At 41.3% G+C, this 20,222-nt stretch overlaps 2 protein-coding genes across 4 annotated transcripts; one reads left to right on the top strand and one right to left on the bottom strand.

Moving 5' to 3' along the window:
* Window positions 1-2,730: 2,730 nt before the first annotated feature.
* SRSF10 (serine and arginine rich splicing factor 10) lies at window positions 2,731-10,584 on the top strand. 3 transcript variants are annotated; one of them, XM_081872251.1, is made up of 6 exons: window positions 2,731-2,941; window positions 4,801-4,907; window positions 6,600-6,701; window positions 7,991-8,153; window positions 8,422-8,475; window positions 8,610-10,584. In XM_081872251.1, exons 1-6 carry the CDS (start codon window positions 2,877-2,879, stop codon window positions 8,902-8,904), a joined length of 786 nt encoding a protein of 261 aa, XP_081728377.1. In that variant the 5' UTR covers window positions 2,731-2,876; the 3' UTR covers window positions 8,905-10,584. The 3 variants fall into 3 exon arrangements, with proteins under 3 accessions (XP_081728377.1, XP_081728376.1, XP_081728378.1); XM_081872250.1 differs by having other exon boundaries at window positions 2,731-2,947; XM_081872252.1 differs by lacking the exon at window positions 8,422-8,475 and having other exon boundaries at window positions 2,731-2,947.
* Window positions 10,585-12,868: 2,284 nt separating this feature from the next.
* Window positions 12,869-19,294, bottom strand: PNRC2 (proline rich nuclear receptor coactivator 2). Its single transcript, XM_081870607.1, has 3 exons — window positions 19,144-19,294; window positions 16,054-16,262; window positions 12,869-15,591 (listed from the first exon to the last, which is right to left on the bottom strand). The coding sequence occupies exon 3, from the start codon at window positions 15,571-15,573 to the stop codon at window positions 15,157-15,159; it is 417 nt and encodes a 138-aa protein (XP_081726733.1). The 5' UTR covers window positions 15,574-15,591; window positions 16,054-16,262; window positions 19,144-19,294; the 3' UTR covers window positions 12,869-15,156.
* Between the last annotated feature and the right edge of the window lie 928 nt (window positions 19,295-20,222).

Below are 20,222 nucleotides of genomic sequence, written 5' to 3'. Positions count from 1 at the left end.
GCCCCATAAACAAATTAGAATTAATGCTCATTAAAGACTAGACAAAGGGCTTATCCACACTTACTTTTTGCCCTGCTCTTTACAGGCACAGGTCATATATCATAGTTTGAAGGGACCCCAGGATCATCCTAGTCCAACCTCCTGCAATGCAGGGCTATGCAGCTGTCCCTTACAGGAATCGAACCTGCAACCTTGGAGTTCTTAGCACCACACACTAACCAACTGAGTTCCATGCCTTAAAGCTCTGAGCGCTCTCCTTCACCCAGAGCTTTCCCTGTGAAAACCTGCTCTTTAAAGCTGAAGCACAACAAGCAGCTTCATACCAATTGGGTTAGCCATTGCTAATTCATTACTAGCCAAGGTTCATTTTGCACAGGGTAGACATCCTTGAAAGCCCCCTGGTGTGTACACAAACAGAATTGAATCTGACACTGATGAAGCTGTGCTGAACAGCTAGCGGTGGGGCGGGGAGGAAGAGCTGTGAAAGGAACACATACCAGAGACTTACTAAGGGCAATGGGCTAGCAGACTAGCAATCAGCAACCCTGAGATGCAGACAGCAAAGTACAGTCAGCCACTGATTACTGTATCTGCAGGGAACAAGGTCAGTCCCAGGAATGTGGAGCAAAGTTATCTCAGTGGGTTGAATGCACAGCTCTGCTGCAGCTTGGCTTAAATTCCTCCATAAATCAGCACCAGTCTTGTAAAAAAGGCAAACACATGTACAGGAATGGCATCCAGTGTAGAAAAATGCACCCCAGATAAAACTGAAAAAACAAAAGTAGGTTGTGCTGCCGTCTGAAGTTCAGAACTGGATGTGCTTTTGCCACTTACTTTGGTAGACTGAAATATGAGCAGAAACAAGTATTTAAAGAAATTGAAGCTATAACCAATCCTAAGCTTCCTTGTATGTATGGTGCATATACACACCATACATTTAAAGCACATTTTCCCCATTTTCAAAGAAACCTGGAAACTTGTTAAGGATATGTAGGAAGCTGCCTCCCGCTGACCTAACCACTGATCCATCTAGCTCAATATTATCTACACTGACTGGCAGCAGTTCTCCAGGGTTTCAGGCAGGAGTCTCTCCTACCCCACCTGGAGATGCTGAGGATTGAATCTGGGACCTTCTGCGTGCAAAGCAGATACACTACAACTGATCTACAGCCCTTCCAAATTCCCAGGGTGCTGGGAATCGTAGCTCTGTGAGGAATGAACTAGTTGCCATGCCTCTTTGCCAGGGGGTATGTGCTTTAAATGTAAGTTGTGTATATTGTCAGAGAAACAAAAGGAATGCTAAGATTCCCCTAAAACACGATTTGAAAACTGCTGCCCTTTTTGGGAAGTACTGTATATTGTTATCCTATTGGATTTGTTTTGTGTTATGTAACTTGCACCATAAAAAAACTTTCAGTGAAAATGTATTTTTTTTAAGGCACTGCATTCCAAACATAATTAGCAGCAAGAGCAGGATGTTAAAGAGGTTTGAAAAACAAGCACATTGTAGCTGGCAGCATCATATTTCAGAAGCATAAGGGCATGTGGAGACTTGTGATGACTCCATCTGGTTGAAGGTTTTTTTAAATATGCACAAGCCAAACATTAGCTAGGCTTCTATTCCAAAGTGCTTTATTCACTCAACTCATTACCTGTATACCTTTGGCACAATACTTTTATGTGATGTACTAGCAACACTTTTATGTATCTACTACAAAGTGATTGTAGCCATAGAATCACTAATCATTACATTGGCCTCAGCACTGAGTACCTTGCTTGTAGTTTTCTCCACCATCTTTCTATTTCCACTGGCAAGCCTCAGAAACACTCTGTCCTAGGATATCATTGCCTGAATCACCCCTCAGGCTGCAGGCTTTACTGGACAGTGCTTTACACGTGAAAGAATCAAAAGTGGTTACAGGCAGGCAAAGTGCTTCTCAGGATATGCAGAGTATTGCTCCAACAGAAAATGCCTTCCCTTTACCAATGAGGGCATTTTCCTGATTTATTATTTTATTTTTTATTAAATGAGTGAAATCACAGGCGGTGTGTCTCTGAACAGTGTGTATTTCCCATACAGGGGATCCAAGTTAGTTTGTACCAATGTAATGAAACCAGAGGGCCATGGGCATACCCAGGATTTGGGGGGAGGGGCAGACTTTTGTTGGGAGGGGCAGGGGATTTGTATTTATTTTTATTTATTTAGGGAGGCATCTGCCCCCGCTAGGCCCATGCAGAGGGCTTATGAGCATTATGTGAAGAGTGAACCTCTAAAGGTCACCTTCTTTTCTAAAATGCAACCTAATAAAGGTTTACAAAAAAATTCGAAAGTATTTTTTCGTAGAAATATATCCTTGAAAGGTTTTGTGTCCTGCAAGGTAGTGCCCAGATGAATGAAAGCCTGGCCAACAGCAACCTTCTCACCCCGACCCCCGAAGTGAGCACCACAGCGCGCGCCTTAAACGCGGGGAAATGAGCCCCTCGCTTCCACAGACTTGCGACCACTTCAACAGACACGCATGCGTACTCCGCGAGCACCCGCTTGAATAAGAAATGACGAGGCCTCAAAGAGAAGGAAATGGGTGGAGCTGGGAGGGGAACGCGAGAAACTTCGGCGCCTGCGCATACGGCCCCGCGAGACCAGACGGCCGGCGAAAGTTCTCCGGCGCCTGCGCGCTCGCACTCCCTCCGCTCCTATTGTGAGCGAGCGCCAGTCTTGCCGCCCCGCGCGGGTCGAGTCTCGCGAGAGGTCAGCACAAGGCGGTTGGCCTGAGGCGCTTTCTGCTTGTGTCTCTTTCGTCAGGAGGGTCGCTTCGCCGACCTCCCTTCGCCTTCTGCCTCGCTCTCCCTTCGAGCCAGCCGCCTCCGGACGAGCCATGTCTCGCTACCTGCGGCCTCCCAACACCTCGCTCTTCGTGCGGAACGTGGCCGACGACACCAGGTGTGTGTAAGTGAGGCGGGGGGTGGAGAGGGCATGGCAACCGCCTGGCTGGGCCTGCTGGCCGAGGCGCGGAGAAAGAGCGAGCGAGCGAGCGAGAGAGGAGCCCCCCCCCCCGCCGCCATTAGCTCTCTTGATTCTTCCCGTCCCGCATAGGCATTATGCAGAATGCGCCAGGCCTCAGTTTAAGCTGGGGGGAAAGCTCGCGGCGGAGGTCTTGGCGAGCCGCCTTCCCGCCATTTGTCTTCTCTTCCCGCTTCTTGTGTGCTCTTCGTCGGGCCTCTGCACACCATGCCCCTCGTTTCACGTCCCACTTCAGCGCGTTTGTTCCGTGGCGCTTAACCGCCAATGTCGTTCTGAGTTCTCAGCACGCGGCTTCCCTGGGAGTAAGCGCCGATGAACTTCTGTGGGTTGTTCTCAAGCTTTCCCGTTGGGAGCCAAACGTGACTTGGCAAAACACAATAAGAAAAATAGGCATTTAGGCTCCGCTCTTCAGCCGGAAGAGTCCCCCGAGTAGCTTACAAATTAATGTTAAAAACCCTATCGTAGCAGCGTTTATTTTAAAAGACTTCTTTTTTTCTCTCCCCCCCCCGCGCGCTTCCTGTCCTTTTTCTTCTCTTGCCCTCTTTTCGTCTCTTTCGTTTTCCCTCATTATATTGTTTCATCCCCACCTGAGTCTCGTCTGTCTACCTTTTTTTTCTGTTCATGGCACCATCTAATTTCTGTTTGGAATTTATCCTCATTACTGTAGATGGTTTTGCCTATATTTTCAACCAGCTGCGATGGCTATACTCTGTCTCTGAGGAAGTATCCTTCTGAATACCCATTGCTGGATTACTTCCCTAATCCAAATCTACAATTTTTAGGTTTTCAGTTTGTTTCCTTCAGTATCTAGTTCCTTTATGTTTTACTAGGTCTGTTATGCCAGGTCTCTCTCCCTCCACCTATGGTTAAACTGGTTAGCAAGCCTCTAGAAATTACTTGAAATATAGAGTAGTTTATATTCAATCAAGAGCGGTCGAACTTTTTCTATTAATTCAGTCCCCTTTCTTTTCTTTAAAAAAAATGTTTCCAGGTTGCAATATCAAAGAAAAGGAGAATGCGTGTCATTAGGAAAATTTTATATTAGATATTAACATTTAAATAGTACCTTTTTATTTAAAGTACATTGTTTCAATAGGCCTTAACACAACTCTAAAGTATTTTACAGTTAGCAGTTCATAGCTCCTGGTGATGGTGGATGTGCTCCTTTGCTTTTTTATCCGCTATTATTCTGTAATAATTCCTAAAAGTCTTGAGGGACACTAGCATAGATTTTTTTAAATAAAAAAAAGAGCTTGAAAATATTTTCATCTAATTGATACACTTTAATAATGATTTGATATACTTGTATTTGGGAATGGACTGTTACCACAAAATGCTAAGGAAATGGTCTTCAGTCCCACATTAAAGTAAGTTCTACTATGTTCAGTGGGTTATATTCCCTGTTGAGTTAGCATGGAATTGTAGCCTTAGGGATCCAACATGAATCCCACTCAAAGTTAAGCCATTGATATTATTGGACAGTGGACATAAGCTAAAATAGGTCTATCAATTTCAGTGGCTCTGAGCCTAACTTAGTTGGATAGATCCCTTAGGGTTGTATCCAACATTAGTGTTCCACTTGCACAACAGAACTCCTCTCCAAAGCAGATTTTGGGGACACGTGCAGAACTCTGCAAGCACAGCATTGGATACAACCTTAATTTCAAATAGTGGCTTGGCAATTGTCTCTTAAGTATGTGTTCGTGTAGCTTGTTTTTTCTCAGCTTGCTTTGATTATAATTAGTAAAGACATTCAAATGGTCAGTGTTCTGTTTCAGGTCTGAAGATCTACGTCGTGAATTTGGTCGTTACGGTCCGATAGTAGATGTGTATGTACCTCTGGATTTCTACACTCGCCGTCCAAGAGGATTCGCTTATGTTCAATATCCTTTCTTCAGATGGCTGATTAGTGAGGGGTGTTGAAGTTTGAAATTCACGTTTGTGTATGAGGTAACAACCCTAAATGAAAAAGATGTTTTCTTCTGTGTTGTATATAATGTCATTGTAGTGTGCTCCATTTCCCTCACAGATGACTATCTTACAAAATTTCTATAAGTTAAAATTTAAATTGCATCAAGTAAAACGTGCTTTGTTATTGCAAGCTTCATATACAGATTTGTGCTTTTAACATTGAAATGGCCTTTGCTGCTGCCTCCAAGTGTATCGTTGCAGTTTTATATTACTGGCATTGATAAACTTGTTCTTGTGCTTAGCAAAATGTGGCTGATATTTTATTGTTTAACTTCGTGGAAACTGGAATAATTTGATCAAAAGCAGATTTGTATAAAAATGAGGTGAAAAGTTTTGCTCTGATTATTGTCCCCTAATTTACTGTCCTCTGTTGTTGCCTCAGAGTGTAAAGCTGTACAGTAATGGCGACCCCAAAGAGAAAGCATGAAAGAACCTTTAGAGTAGAGTTCAAGAATTAAGGCAAGTAGACAAGCCAAAGACCTCTTAAGGATCAGGCTTGAAGAGAAGGGAAAGTTTGGGAAAAGAAAAGATAAAGAAAAAGCTGGAAGAAGGACAAGCCATAATGGGAGACAAAGCTTCGCTTTATCTGCAAATGGGGGAAAAGGTTGTTTTTCAAAGTATAAAGATAAAGCCATCTGTCACTTTTGACCAAGCATCTCATGACAAGTCCTTCTGACAAGCACTTAAAGAGTTAAAGGTCAAGATGAAGTTGACTGGTGGCCAAGATAAAAGGAGCCAAACCTGATGTATCCTACAGAATAAGAGCTGTCCTCTGGCTGCTTGTGTAAGTGATTAACCAATCAATTTTTCTGGTTTAGTCTAGCTCTGGGCCCTGTAATAAGTTGCTTAACTTTGGTAGTATCTTCTGAAATTATGGTTCTCAATGAAATGCAATCACTCATTATTTGAGATGAGTATACCTGTAATAGGGTGAAATTTGGCTTAGGATTTGGTACATGAACATATAGGGACAACCTGTTTAGGTTACTTAGAGGTATGCAGGATATGGGTTATTACATTATATAATAAAATTTGGTATAATTTCATTCTTAAAACCTTAGTACAGTAGTACCTCAGGTAACAGATGCTTCAGGTTATGCGATTTTGGGTTGTGCACTGCGCTGAACCCGGAAGTACCGGGAACTGGTTACTTTTGGCGCATGCGCAGAAGCCCCAAATCACAACGTGCGCAGACGCAGCGCTGCGGGTTGCAGATGTGCCTCCCGCATGGATCACGTTTGCAACCTGAGGTTCCACTGTATAAGAATCCAGGAAACATCTAGTACTAGTTTCATCAGCAAAATGCAACATTTTGATGTCTTCTAATGAGTCTCTGCTGAGGGAAGCAAAACAGATTTTCAGAGAAGCTATATTTGAAATACCCATATAGACAACTATAGAACGATTATTTTAAACTGAAATTTGTCTTTTTTCTCAAATAGATATTGTTAATGTCAGCTAATTTTTGTTATGCCATAGAACATGCCAAAAAATGAGGACAAGTTGGTAAACAAGGGTGTGTGATGACATTATGGGAAAGACAAAGCTTGCTAACTGTGTAGCTGTAAATACATCAAATTCCCAAGTACCTTAACATCTAGCACATTTGAAGATGTCCGTGATGCTGAAGATGCCCTTCATAATTTGGACCGGAAGTGGATTTGTGGCCGCCAAATAGAAATCCAGTTTGCTCAAGGAGATCGTAAAAGTATGTATACTGTCTTAACAACTGTGTAGTGTAAAACATAAAGCCAAATACTCAGGGCTATGTATTAAATGTGTGGTCAGACTTGTCAGAAGAAGACAAAATCTGGTGCGGGTTTAGCACTGCGAAATAAATAAATTAGAATATTTAAAGCATTTCTGTCCCAATCTTCAGCCAACAAGGCTCCCAGAATGGCTTGTGAATGGTACAATAAATTAAAACAAGACCACTTTGAGGGGGTTTTCTACAAGCGGTATATAAACTTTATGAAATACATAAATAAGACCCACAAGCTTACACTAAATAAATAAAAATGACACAAAGGGAAAGGGACATGGAGGGAAGCAGAAGAGGCACTGTTTAGGCACCTATTCCTAAACAGTTGTTAATGACTAGATGGCACAGTTCAGGGTTCTGTTTAGGGAAGTTTTTAATGTTTGATGTTTTATTGTGTTTTTAATATTCTGTTGGGTGCCAGCCAGCGTGGCTAGAGCAACTGAGTCAGATGAGCAGCATACAAATAATTAAATTATTATTATTATTAAATATTATGGAAAGCCTGATTGAGCTAGGCCTTCAGCAAAGTGGATGGAATAAACCCTGCTTCCTATCCATCCCCTTGAGACAGTCTGATAGAATGTCTGTTCCCAGGGAGAGGAGGCCAGATGGCGTTCGTCTATCACAGCAGCTGATAGAGTGAGTGCTACTTGCCATTTTTAAGGTTCTAACGTGTATGATTGGAGGTAAGGAGAAAATCCTGGAAGCAAAGCTAGTGGGTTGGATCCAATATCAGTAATACTCAAAAGTAGACCTATTGAAGTTAATAGAACTTAGTATCTGCCCAAGTCCTGATAGTCCAACTCTTCCTCATTTGTCAAGAAGAGTGCAGATAATAAACTAGAATGCTGGATGCCGAATAAAGGATGCAGAGTTGATTTGCATATGTTTCTGATAATTTCTGCACGGTGCATGTGTATTTCAGCTAGAAAATGTATTCATATAATCATGTATTTGAGTGTGCATACAATAACTTACTGTAATTGAGTACTATAGAAGGGTTTTGCTGTTGATTATGGTTGGGAAACATTTGGCCCTCCATATATCTTAAAATAAACTGAAATGATCAGACAGTATGTTTTTTAAATTGTTCCATTTCAGAGATGAAGATCCATTGGTGGTGGCAAGTCATTTTAGGGGTCTGTTACTTAATGATTAACATGTATTGCATTTACAAACATCAACTGAGAATTTTTATTGTAACATTAAAAAATTGCTGTTCTGTTCTTCTGCAGCACCAAACCAAATGAAAGCCAAGGAAGGAAGAAATGTATACAGCTCTTCCCGTTACGATGACTATGACAGATACAGACGTTCTAGAAGCCGCAGTTACGAAAGGAGGAGGTCAAGAAGCCGCTCTTTTGACTACAGCTATCGCAGATCTTATAGTCCTAGAAAGTAAGTGTTGTACTTGGATTGACCTATGCTGCCATGTAATGGAGAAGAGAGATCATATTGACTGTTTGACACTTCTAGATATCAAGTCACCTTTGTAATAACATGCATGGAAGTTGTTGTACCTTGCATGGACCATCCAAAAGTCTGTGCATCACTGAAGAAAAATGAAAAACAAATGCAACTCTCAAGAAACTTAACGTAGTTGGGTGTGTGTGAATAATTTTAAAGGTATATGCCACTGTTTACTTTTTCTGATGTACCTTTTTAGCAGTAGACCTGCTGGAAGACGTCGACGTAGCAGAAGTCGTTCAGATAATGATAGGTAAACATTCTTTTATATAACAAATTCAAAATCAGACTAGTCTGTGCCTGCAAGAGTAAGCTATTTTGATGTGAGATACCCAACTCCTAGCAACTTGTCCATATTCAAATGTATTATCTTCCTCTTTCTGATAGGTTCAGACACCGTAACAGATCTTTTTCAAGGTCAAAGTCCAATTCAAGATCACGATCTAAATCACCCAAAAAAGAAATGAAGGCTAAATCACGTTCTAGATCTGCATCTCGCACTAAATCTAGAGGCACCTCTAAAACGGATTCTAAAACACAATATAAATCCAGCTCAAGATATGAAAAAGAATCAAGGAAAAAAGAACCAGCTAGATCCAAATCTCAGTCGAGATCGCATTCTAGATCTAGATCAAAATCCAGATCCAGGTCATGGGCTAGTCCCAAGTCCAGTGGCCACTAACAATGTACCTTGTTTTTTAGGCATGTATCATCCAGTTACACAGTTGAGTTATGATGTTGCAACATTGCATAAAATAACTTTCGTCAGTTATCCTGTTAGCAGACAATTAATACTATTAAAACACAATATTGAGAATCTTATACAAAAGAGTCCACTTTGTTAAATGTCATGGGCAGCTACTGAGGTTCTTGTGGTGTTTCTATATATATTTTTGTAAAAGACTTGCATTTTTATGCTTCAAATATCAATGGCACATTGATTATGACAGTAGTTTACAGCTTGTCCTAATGAACTCACCCACAAACAATAACTGTTTCATGTATATTTAAATTGTCCAATAATCTCTGCAGTACAGTTGGAAAACTGCGCAGTTGTGATGCACTGGTAACTGCTGTGAAATCAGAAATTAGTACTTTGACATTTGAGAGGGAGGGGATTTGCATTTTTCTTCCCCACTTGTGCCAAGGTGGCTCGTTCCTAAGGCATTGTGAAAAATAGTATTAAGATTCTCATTGATAACATCTGAAGGGATGGTTCTTGTAGCATAGTGAAAAGGAGATAAAACAGCCATGAGACTGTTGTGGAATTTGTCAAGGTTCCAGGTACTTTTTGCCGGCTACTTATATTGACGCCTAAAATATTTAGTTACATAATTAGGTGAATGTGTATACATTTATATCCAGTGTATTGTATCTAGTGAACAGTTGACCTCAACATTGCATAGGGTTACTTGCTGTAAAACTGCAAAGAAAACATCTCAGATTAATGTGTACGATATGTAAGAATGAATATTTTTTGCCAATGACTTCATAGGTAGCCTGTGTATCCATAAGAACCAATTTCTAGTCTCCTATCTTTAAAAATTATAATTGACAGTTTTGAGTTTACATGTCAGAACCTACATCATAGTAGGTTAAACTAGTCTGTTTACCCAGAAGGTGATAATAAATTGTGCCCCACTTGCAATGTAGCATATCCAGTTCCAGTATGCTGATAGTTTATCATAATGTGAGCTTCTTCATCCCTATGAAGAAGAGCTGCATCCTACTTTTGGTTTGTTGTAATACAGTATCAGAACTGAACATGCAAAGTTGCCATGGCATAATCTCAAAGTATTCTCTGCAAAGAGCTCTCTTGTATTACAAACCATAGCTTTTTAATTCAAATGTGAAAGCCAGTATCAAACACTTAAAGACCCTCCACTTACGCTTGGTAGGATAATTGAATGTTGATGAATTGTTTTGTTTCAATTTTAGTTCTAACAGGCCACTCTAAATAAAGCTGGCTTTTAAAATTCTGGCTGTGGAATGTGTTTAAGAGGTGATTCTAGAACCTTTGTATATTTGATAGTATTTCTAACTTTCATTTAATGTTAAAAGTTAACGTTCTGCTATGCAATCATTTATATCTGCGTTCCTTTAATTTTGTAGACTTTCCCCGATGTATAGTTTAAAACAAAGTGTAAAATGGTAACGTTACTGTGCAGCTCTGGTCAGATGAAAGTTGTGGAAATAAACTTTGTATTTCCTTTCTTATAGAGGCATCTAAAAGGGTATTTTTATATGTTCTTTTTAAAATATTGTGTACTACTTTAAAACATCAATGTTTTGATCAAGGAGGACCCAGCTTATTATCTGCTGTAAATTTAGCAAACATGCTGTAATAAAAGAGATCCAGTGATTCTGCATTGTAATCTTAACCTGTTCCAAACACTGTTTAAAATGTATCGGTTTGTGGCTGAGGGATAAAATTTTATATCAGTATTGCGTAAAAATGGGTACTAAGTTGTATTGCTCAAGACATACCAATGATGTATTTCCAACTATGATTGGAAGGTTGATCAACAAAATAATTCTTTGTTGGGATAGTTTGGTGTAGGTATTTGTATAGGATTGCATTTGACGAGTTTAAAAAACAAAATACTGGTCAAATCAAGTAGCTAAAATAAGCCTTCAGATTGTAGTGCTCACTGTAGAACTCCTGGTTCCTAAAAAGCTCCCGTTCTCCCTAGCACAGTGCTAGGTTATATGAAGTCATTCATCGTCCTGTTGCAATAACTGACCCTATGATAGTCACCATTGTGGCACATAAAGCTGCAGGATTCCTTTTCTAAGAAAAGAAAGTTTTCTTGACCCAAACTTTGTTCTCTGACTACACTTTCTGCAAAGTATCCTTGATGCAATGACAGGCAGTCCTTTGAGACAATCATGCCAAATGCATCCTGCACAAACCTCCATATTCATAGTCTTAAGGGCTCATTCTGCATTTATATTCCGTGTACATGTGTATTACACTAGAGAGGCTATCTTTACATCCATGCCATACCTTTGTTCAGATGTGCACTGGGGCTACTATATGACAGAAGCTTCCTGGAAAATTAAAGAATGGTTGGCTACTACAACAGGGTTGTGTGCTTTTCCAGTCCTGCCTGCATTTGTGGGTACAGGGAGCAGGGAATCCCTCAACCATGTAACTGCTACAAGATACCATGATGCAAGTAAGAGAGGTTGTTGGGTATAGGGATGATTTTGGAGGGTCAGGTATCCTAAAACAGATACAGTCCTATGAATTCCTATCATTTTCCACTGGCTACATACCACACAAGAAGTGAGTTACAGTTCTTTCATTATTCCTTTTCAAATGAAGTTAATACATTATAATTCTAAAAGCCAGTATTGCTCATTGCTCACCCTTCCAAATTCCCCATGTGTCTACACTGTAAGCTAAATAACCACTAGTTTTCTGGCAGACAAGTGTTTCAACTTCTTATTTGGCCATAACAATCACTTTAGGTTTGGTTGATTTGTAAGTTTGTTGAGGTCCCTGGGATGCACATTTGATTTAGTGAGCAGCTATGAGTCCTTGTTGCATTTTGTCATCCAAACGATGCAGACCTGACAAACCAGAGATGGGAAATAGCACTCTGAAGTTGTGCAGTTGCTTTTAATTTTGTTCGCCCTGACCTAGCCACTGTGATCCACGTGACATCACCTCCAGACTGAATTATTGTAACTCGCTCTACGTGGGGCTGCCCTTGAGACTGACCCAGAAACTCCAGCGGGTGCAGAATGCCCCAGCGAGACTGCTATACCAGCTGCACTGGCTCCTGGTGGAGTACAGGATCAGGTTTAAGGTGCTGGTTTTAACCTTTAAAGCCCTATACGGCTTAGGACCCTCGTACCTACGGGACCGCCTCTCCTGGTATGTCCCACAGAGGAACTTGCAGTCTTCAAATAAAAACATCCTCAAGGTCCCAGGCCACAGAGAGGTTAGGCTGGCCTCAACTAGAGCCAGGGCTTTTTCAGCTGCAGCTCCAATCTGGTGGAATGCTCTGTCACAGACTAGGGCCCTGCGGGATTTGACATCTTTCCGCAGGGCCTGCAAGACAGAGCTGTTCCACCAGGCCTTTGGTCAGGGCGCAGCCTGACTCCCTCCTTTGGCAATCCTCACAGTACTTAAGCTTATGGTTGCCATCAACTTGATTTTAATTAATTTTTATAATGAAATGTTTTTAGAATGTTGCACTATTTTATTGTTGTTAGCCGCCCTGAGCCCGGCTTTGGCTGGGGAGGGCGGGATATAAATATAATTTATTATTATTAAGCACACCAAATCCTGTCTAAATAGCTTCTTTGCTCCAGTTGCAGAGGAATAATGGGAGAAAGACAACAGAAAATTCAGGCTACGCTCCCATAGCCTGAGCTGTCTGTTGTCTTTCTCCCATTCATTCTTTCCAAGGCATCCTTTACCAACATATACATAAGGTCTAGTCTTTTAAAACTCAGATTGAGAAGAGTAAGGCATATTCAATTTACAAACCCAAATCCATAATTCTAAGATAAAGCAAATTAAGTAATAGTGTGACCAAGTGATTTAATCTTGCAGCTTACAGTACATTTAAAGTGTGTAGAACCCCCACACCCCAGAAAAGGGAAAGCTTGTGTAAAAGTAATAAGCCAACACATTATTAGGGGAGAGAAAACATTACAATTTTTTATTTAAATTTTGTTTCTAATTCAAATTCAAGCAGTACTTCAAACATGAAATTTAGATCAGAATTACATTTGGGCTATAACAATGATTTCAACATATTGATGACAATTGGGGGAAACAATACTTAGGTTTTTCAAGATGCCCAATACATTTCATTTGGGAATATGTAAAGTTTCTTCACGGTTGCAAACATTTTGAATGTACAAATAGATAAAACATGCACTTTTGTATTGTCAAGTGCTGCAGAGACTTTCTAAAGTAATTAAACATGTTTATTAGGAACTACTGGTAGAAATCCACCTTTGGTATCACCACCAGATATTCATCATGGAAGGAATTTAAGATTTCCATTGCTACCAAGTCATGCACCACATACAATTTAAGAAATTATATCCAATTCTGTAGATTCTTGGATGCTGGCAGAAATTGAAAATTGGTTTTCAAGTGTGTCATGAGATAGTTGAACTACAGGCGTGAGAGAGCTAAGTTCTACACAGCAGATCCACTGCAATTAATTGACCTGGTTTAGTCGTGCCCATTAATTCCAATGGATCTACTCAAGTGTGACTAACATGGTATACAACCCTTAATTGCATCATTCAACGCTGCTAGGAAAGGTAATGAGTTCAAATGCATACTCTTAAACCAAATAAAATATCCAACCTGAGTCACAACTAAGATTAGACTGTCACAAACAAAAGATGGGTTTTTGGCAGATCTTTATTTTACACTTAACTACCATTGTGGGATAATGGTTTGTCTCTGCTGTTTACTCAGTACATTCAAAATGAAAGCATTTACTGGCTACAATGCAGCCTTCCCTCAACAGCCCAATCCTAAACACACTTGAGTAGTTCAGATGTAATCAAGCTTGCTTTCAAGTTAAGTGTGCCTAGAATTGCTGCCCAAGGACACAATTCAGATCCATTGCACCCTGAACTTTTTTAAAAAATGCTTGTTTTACCTTTAAAAAGCAGCTTCTCTTTGTACCAAGGTTACTTTAAAATTCAACTTAACAACCAAAGCCAAAAAATGGGGGCATATACCCTCACTGATACTTGAGTGCAATGGCACAGACATGTGCTTTTAAGGTTTTTTTATTTATTTTTTTATTTTAAAAAAATCATGCCATGTGTTTAGCATGGTCTTCTTACATTCAGCAGTTTTGTACTAAAAATATTTCATCTTGGCAGGAAAGCCCAGCATAAATTTACATATGCTACAAAGTTTTACATTTATTTACATGGCTCTTTTTTCCCTAGATAAAGGATGTTTTACACTTGCTAAGTTCATTTAAACAAGCTCATATCATCCAATTTCAGACTGGCCTCAACAGTTCTGTTTCAGCAAAAGATACAAAACATACAGAATGTGTTTCAAACACACAGCTCAGTGAAATTCTGTGAACAAAAAAACACTTTGAAAGCTTTTGGCAGTCAACCGGCAATGCAAAAATGTTCTTGACCTGGCACACATAGACTGTTTGTGCTTGATGCAATACATTTCTATGGTTGTATAAAAAGCTAAAGATCAAGTGCATGCCCATGTTTTCATTCTTATTAAACAAATTCTATACAGAATGAGATTTCCAAATTTAAGCGTTTACATTTTGGTCACAGGGTTCTGGATGGATGCCTACCCGCCCAAACCACCAGTTCAAATGATACAGGTCTCGTAAACTAATAAAATCCATCACAATCTAAATGGCTTTCTTAAAACAATTTTAGGTGTTTGTGTTTTTTTAATTAGAAACTCTAGGCAAAAAGTTACTAACATTTCACAGTATGTGGGGGAAATCAATGATATTTTGCAATTACTTTGCATTGCAGTGGTTGTAAATTTGGTCAGCTGGTGTTAAATTTAAATTCCCCCAAATACATGCTCCATCAAGCAGTTCCAAAAGGGAAGGCAACTGAAATATTTATTAAGAGGGCCCGGTAGTGTTTGTAATTCCAGCACCACACCAGAAGTTGGTTCAGACTACATATTGATTACAATGGTGCATCAGTAGCACAGAAGTTGATAAAAGTGCACAGAACCCCAAAATAGGTGTTAACCAGTGCACAAAACCCCAAAACGGGTGTTTCCAAGTGGGGATTCCCCGCATGACATAAAAAACTGACCCAACTTCTATTACACAGCTCATTAATTCCATAAGATGTGTCTTGGTTTGCATTTGGGAACCCAATGCAGACCAACCTTATGGAATTTGAAATGATAACGTGTATCTTTTATCCCAATGTATTCATAGATTGTATCTCAAGCCTGGACTTTAAGCAAGGTCTTAAGTTGAAAAGTCATGATTTCTTTATCAGCGGGGTCAAGTGAAACAGTTACCCAGTGGCTCGGTGGTTTAGGAAGAACACTGGGCGATGGTGGCTCACTGAATTTTGCTCCAGCATAATTTTCATTGGTTTGAGGCATGAAGAGGGAGTGGGATAAAGCTGGACTCCAAGTCTGGTTAGTTGGGAAGTGCATTGTATTCTTCCCCCCATTCTGCATGGCCTGCCATGCTACAGATGATGGGCTGCATCCATGTCCCCTCTCTTTCTTGTGGATTTTCTTTATCTGCGAATTCTGATCTTTGCTTTTTTTCCTGTTGTTCAGTTGTTGGTGGTTCTTCGAAGTATTTCTGGGCTGGGTAGATGGAATGTTGAACCTTTCTCCACCCCCCATCTTCAACTTAAGTGTCACCTAGGGCAAGGCAGAGAAGAAAGCAAATGCAATTGTCAATAGAAAGCCAGATAAAGTTGATTGAAGATACAAAGCACACACTAAATGATATATTCTTCCTTTGCTTAAAGAGATTAAATTATTTATCAGATTTGTGTTTTCAAACTAAAAAGACAAAAATCTAAATGACTTTACTGGCCTTTCATGCCACTACTATTTTTTAAAAAATAAAACTACAGCATTAACCATAGGTTTAAGAGCCTCAAGCTACACCATGTAACAAGTCATAATGACTTAAAAGTTTAATTTGCAAACTTTTTTAAAGGTTGCATTATACGCCAAGGAATCCCTAGTCCCTCACAAAGACATAATTTGAAGGCTTCAAGAAGCTTGATAAATAGGTTTCAAGTGGTTCAAAGACCAGGTCTTAATTGTAGAAGGTTAGGAGTACTTGTGATATTCCAATGCTGTTTTGTCCTCTACCTTTCAGTTCTCTCTTCAGATTCCACAGTCTCCACCTCCTGTTCTATTTCCTGCTGCCAGACCTGAAGGAATAGATACTGACTCCTGCTGGACCCCTTCCTTTGGCTAGGAATGGTAGTTCTCATGGGCTGATTTGCTGTTTTCAGCCACGAAGCCGAGCCCAACATCGGATTCTCGGCACACGGGCTTCTAGGGTAGAAGTCCCAGCTCTGAAAAGATAAAGGTTTTTTTTAAAAAAACAAATCAGATATAGCTCCTAGTCAGAAATACAGTTTGGAGAACAAATAGAATTTTGATTCTCTTAAAAATAATATCAACACATTGTCTCTGTTCTAAACCATCAGTTGCATTTGAAAAAAAAACATCTAGTAATTCTAGTATTTTTTTCAGTATGGGTATCAAATTTCAGAGGAGCAGCCATATTAGCAAAAGCACAGACTAAAATAGACTGTGGCATAAGAATTTGTGGGCTAGATCTCACTTTACAGAAACAAGCCTGGACCTGGAAGAGCCCAGTTCTATGCATGCTTACTCAGACGTTCCAGTGTACTCAAGGAAGCTTACTAATAAGTATGCACAGGACTGCAGCCTTTGTCCATCTACAGTCATATCTCGGGTTACAGACGCTTCAGGTTGCGCATTTGCAGGTTGCGCACCGCGCCGAGCCCGGAAGTACCAGAACGGGTTACTTCCGGGTTTTGCCGCATGCGCAGAACCACTAAAACACGCTTTGCGCATAAGCACTGAATCGCACATGCGCAGACATGGCGCTGCGGGTTGAGAACGTGCCTCCCACATGGATCACATTTGCAACCCGAGCATCCGCTGTATTTTTAACTCCAGAAGGTACTCTTAACTCCCCACTCATTACAATAGTAATTTAACCCAGACTTCTCAAATGTGCTGTATCCCAATGTTTTTGAATACAATTCCCATCAAAACATCTAGAGGACACGAGGCTACGGAAGGCTGCATTAACCAGAAACATGTCAATTAAAAAAAACTTTAGCAGCAAACCCTTATAAGTGCAAATGTTTAATGGTTTGTAGTTAAGATATTTAGCAACAAGTGAAGAAACTAATTAAACAGTTTCTATTTAAACAAGCTCAGTACCCGACAATTTAATCATTACGGTCATTAACTGGAGTCAGTCAAATTTAAAATAGATAATCCTTTTCCTGAGATTATGACTACCAGAATCCTCCTTTTCAGGAAGAGTAAGATTCCGGAATTTATTTCTTTAAAAAGCAAGCACAGCTAGATCTTTGAACAGAAAAGTGTCTTCAAGAAGCCAGTACTCCCATTCAAGACAATATGAAAGGGGGTTAGATTCATAAACTGTCTTATACCCAGTCCATTTTGTCCAGGACTGTCTATCAGGGGTGCCAACTTGAATAAAATGTTGTGGGGGGCCCAAATAAGCCCCACCCTGCATAATCGGTCACATGATGCAGTGCACACACACAATTTGAATGGGAATGCCCATCAACTTTGTGTGGGTCTAGCCCCCCCCCCCCAAATATTTTATTGTGGGGGCCAAAGCCCCCAGGAGTTTGCTCCTATGCTGTCTACTCTGACTGGCAGTGGCTCTCCAGAAGAGGTGTCTCACCAACTACTGCTCTGCTCCCTAATTATTATTTTTCTAAGATGCCAGGGATAAAACCTGGTATCCTTTGCATGCAAAACGTTTCTTCCCTCCTTCCAATAGAAACTACATGGCAGCACTTATCTTCCTTCAAGCAAATCCTCTACCCACCGTTGCCAATTATACTCTCTCAGAGATAGGCAGGATGCAGTTGGTGGCATCTTAAACCCCTTTATTTCAATTATTTATGGAGCACTACAACACCATCACAATGTTTCATATATATTTGTTTTCTGATTGGTTTTCAGATTTAAGCTGCATTTAGGCTAGTTTCTTTCGTATGCTGCTTGGAGAGATCTTTAAATCAAGGATACATACTGTACTTGTTCCACTTTCTTTCCTCACTCACATGACCAAAGGAATAAAAACAAAACCCTCAGCCGGATCACAAGTAGTAACACAGATTTTCCTAACTGCGCACACTGCAAACTCTTCACCAAATTTTATTTCATATTGTTTTTGATAGCGACCGCCCCCCCCAACCCTGCTTCCTTATCTAACCTCCTTTACCACTACAGGGGGGGGAAATCGGTCCTGGGTTCAAAACAAGGCAGGATACTTTAGCCACCTCCTATATACTTATTACTTCTGGAATTCGTTTCCCAAGTAAAGCCTTACCACCGCGACACACAAACACAAAGGGGAATTCGTAAAGCCTCCCTGCTGAAAAAGAAACCACCAATCCTCCGGGGAAACCGAAGCCTAAAGTCTTTCCCTTCCCGCCGCCAACACCGGGGGGGGGGAGGCTTCGATTTCCTCCTTTCCCACAAGAAAACAAAGCCCTCCAACGTGATTAGGAGGGCCCTGTACTGGTCAACGTCTTGAAACGGTCTTGTATCTTACGAAGTCATACTCAGGAGCAGATCCACCGAGAAATAAATGGGACACGGTCTATCACCCAAGTCCACCAATTTCAGCGAGTCTACTCTCAGTGTATGATTTGGTCAGGAACAACCCGATGCGGGTTTTTGTTGCTGTTTGTATTAAAGGGCCCTGTTGTTGTTGCTGCTGCCTTATTTATCTCACGCGAGTGAAGGAAACCGGAGTCTCTCCCCCGCCCAGAGAAAAGGGAAGGAAGAAACGAGCTTGAGCTCTTACAAGACCCATTGAAATCAATGGATGCGGCTAACGTAGGTCCATTTCAATAAGCCTACTCAAGAGTAGAGCTTAGGAGGAGACAACCCTCTGAGGTTCAGTTCCGCATAAACACGGACAGAGAGTTAGGCGCCAGCTACCCCGGATTCCTCTCCCCCCCCTTAAAAACCTTACCATTTCTTATCACTTCCACCACCGATTAGGGAAGAAAGACCCATCCTAAATGGGGGAGACACAACATGGCGGCGAACCCACCCGGAGGTTCCCTCCACCCGCCGCACCCAGAGCTTCCCCTCGGCCGCCCAACACATTCCCGACTGCCGCGGGAGCCGCAGTCCTTTTCGCCTCACCGCTAAAGCGCAGCCCGCTCCGCTCCTCTCTTCGCCTCCCGCCGCTGCCGCTCTCGCCTTCCGCTGAAGCAAACTCGCACACAAAATGGCGGCCACATTCTCCCCGCTTACGTACGAGCGAGGAGGAGGGGGGAGCCACGCACAACAGGGCCTCGCCCTCTCTTGCTCGGGCTAGCCAATGAGAGAGCGAAGTGTGAGAACAGATAGCCAATAGGAATTGCGTCCGCCTGTTGCTAGGCTTGGGAGGGAACTCGGAGTGTTAAAAGGGAAAAGGAAAGGAGGAGGATGGCGCAGGCGGAGGAGTTGTTTTTGCTGCTGTTGTTTGATTTGAACCTCTCGAGAGAGGGGCATGTCGGGAAAATGAAGGGATGCGGGAGCAGCTGAGGATGTGATGTGGGGCGGAGGGACTGTAGCAGCTCCTGAGAGGGAGGTGTTCTGCTTCTCTTGCTCGGTCTTGCACGTATCTTGTTTTTACTCATCAACGGTTCAGAGGGTAGCTGTGCATTAGGTCACAATCACACAACATACATTTAGAGTACATTTGTCCCCCCTCCAAAAAAGCCTGGGAACTGTGCTTGGCCCGTCAGAGTTACAGTCCACAGCACCGGCCTCAACAAAATACGGTTCTCATGAATTCTGGGGGAGAATGCGTGTATGATGCTTTTGGGTGGTCTTTGGCGAAGGGGTTGGGCAGTTTTTAAAGTAAGAGTTGTTACACACTCTTGTTCTGGGTCCTCATCTTGCATTGGGGAGGGGGAACTCTGTTGCAACAGAAAAAATAAAAGAACTGCCTTGCTTTTCTTAAACTCGTTCCTGCCTCCATCCATTCTTCTCTGACCGATCATGGACTCAAGTCCCTTGAGGAATTGGGCTGTAAAATTTCGTGTAACAAATATCAAAGTTGAAATAAGGAGAATATGCCCAAAGGATCAAGTTTCACCATGTTTCAAGTTAAAGAGCGTTGTAAGAAAAACTGCTCCTCTTTCCTGGTTTCCGGGAGCCCATATAGAGTCCTTCTAAGGTTCCCTGTCCTAGGAGAAAGTAACAGAGGCAAACCAGAGTATATTGAGAAGCAAAAC

Source organism: Podarcis erhardii, assembly GCF_964252035.2.
Source record: "Podarcis erhardii genome assembly, chromosome: 7".
In the NCBI taxonomy this organism is placed as follows: domain Eukaryota; kingdom Metazoa; phylum Chordata; class Lepidosauria; order Squamata; family Lacertidae; genus Podarcis; species Podarcis erhardii.
The sequence above is the reverse complement of the archived record's forward strand: the minus strand, read 5'-3'. Positions and strand labels throughout refer to the sequence as shown.

Bases quoted from the DNA above. Each gene is read 5' to 3' on its own strand.
- SRSF10 (XM_081872250.1), top strand. From the start codon at position 2,877: ATGTCTCGCTACCTGCGGCCTCCCAACACCTCGCTCTTCGTGCGGAAC. The intron at 2,948-4,800 runs GTAAGTGAGGCG...GTTCTGTTTCAG, and splicing joins GCCGACGACACCAGGTGTGT to GTCTGAAGATCTACGTCGTG. The intron at 4,908-6,599 runs ATCCTTTCTTCA...CATCTAGCACAT, and splicing joins AGGATTCGCTTATGTTCAAT to TTGAAGATGTCCGTGATGCT.
- PNRC2 (XM_081870607.1), bottom strand. From the start codon at position 15,573: ATGGGGGGTGGAGAAAGGTTCAACATTCCATCTACCCAGCCCAGAAAT.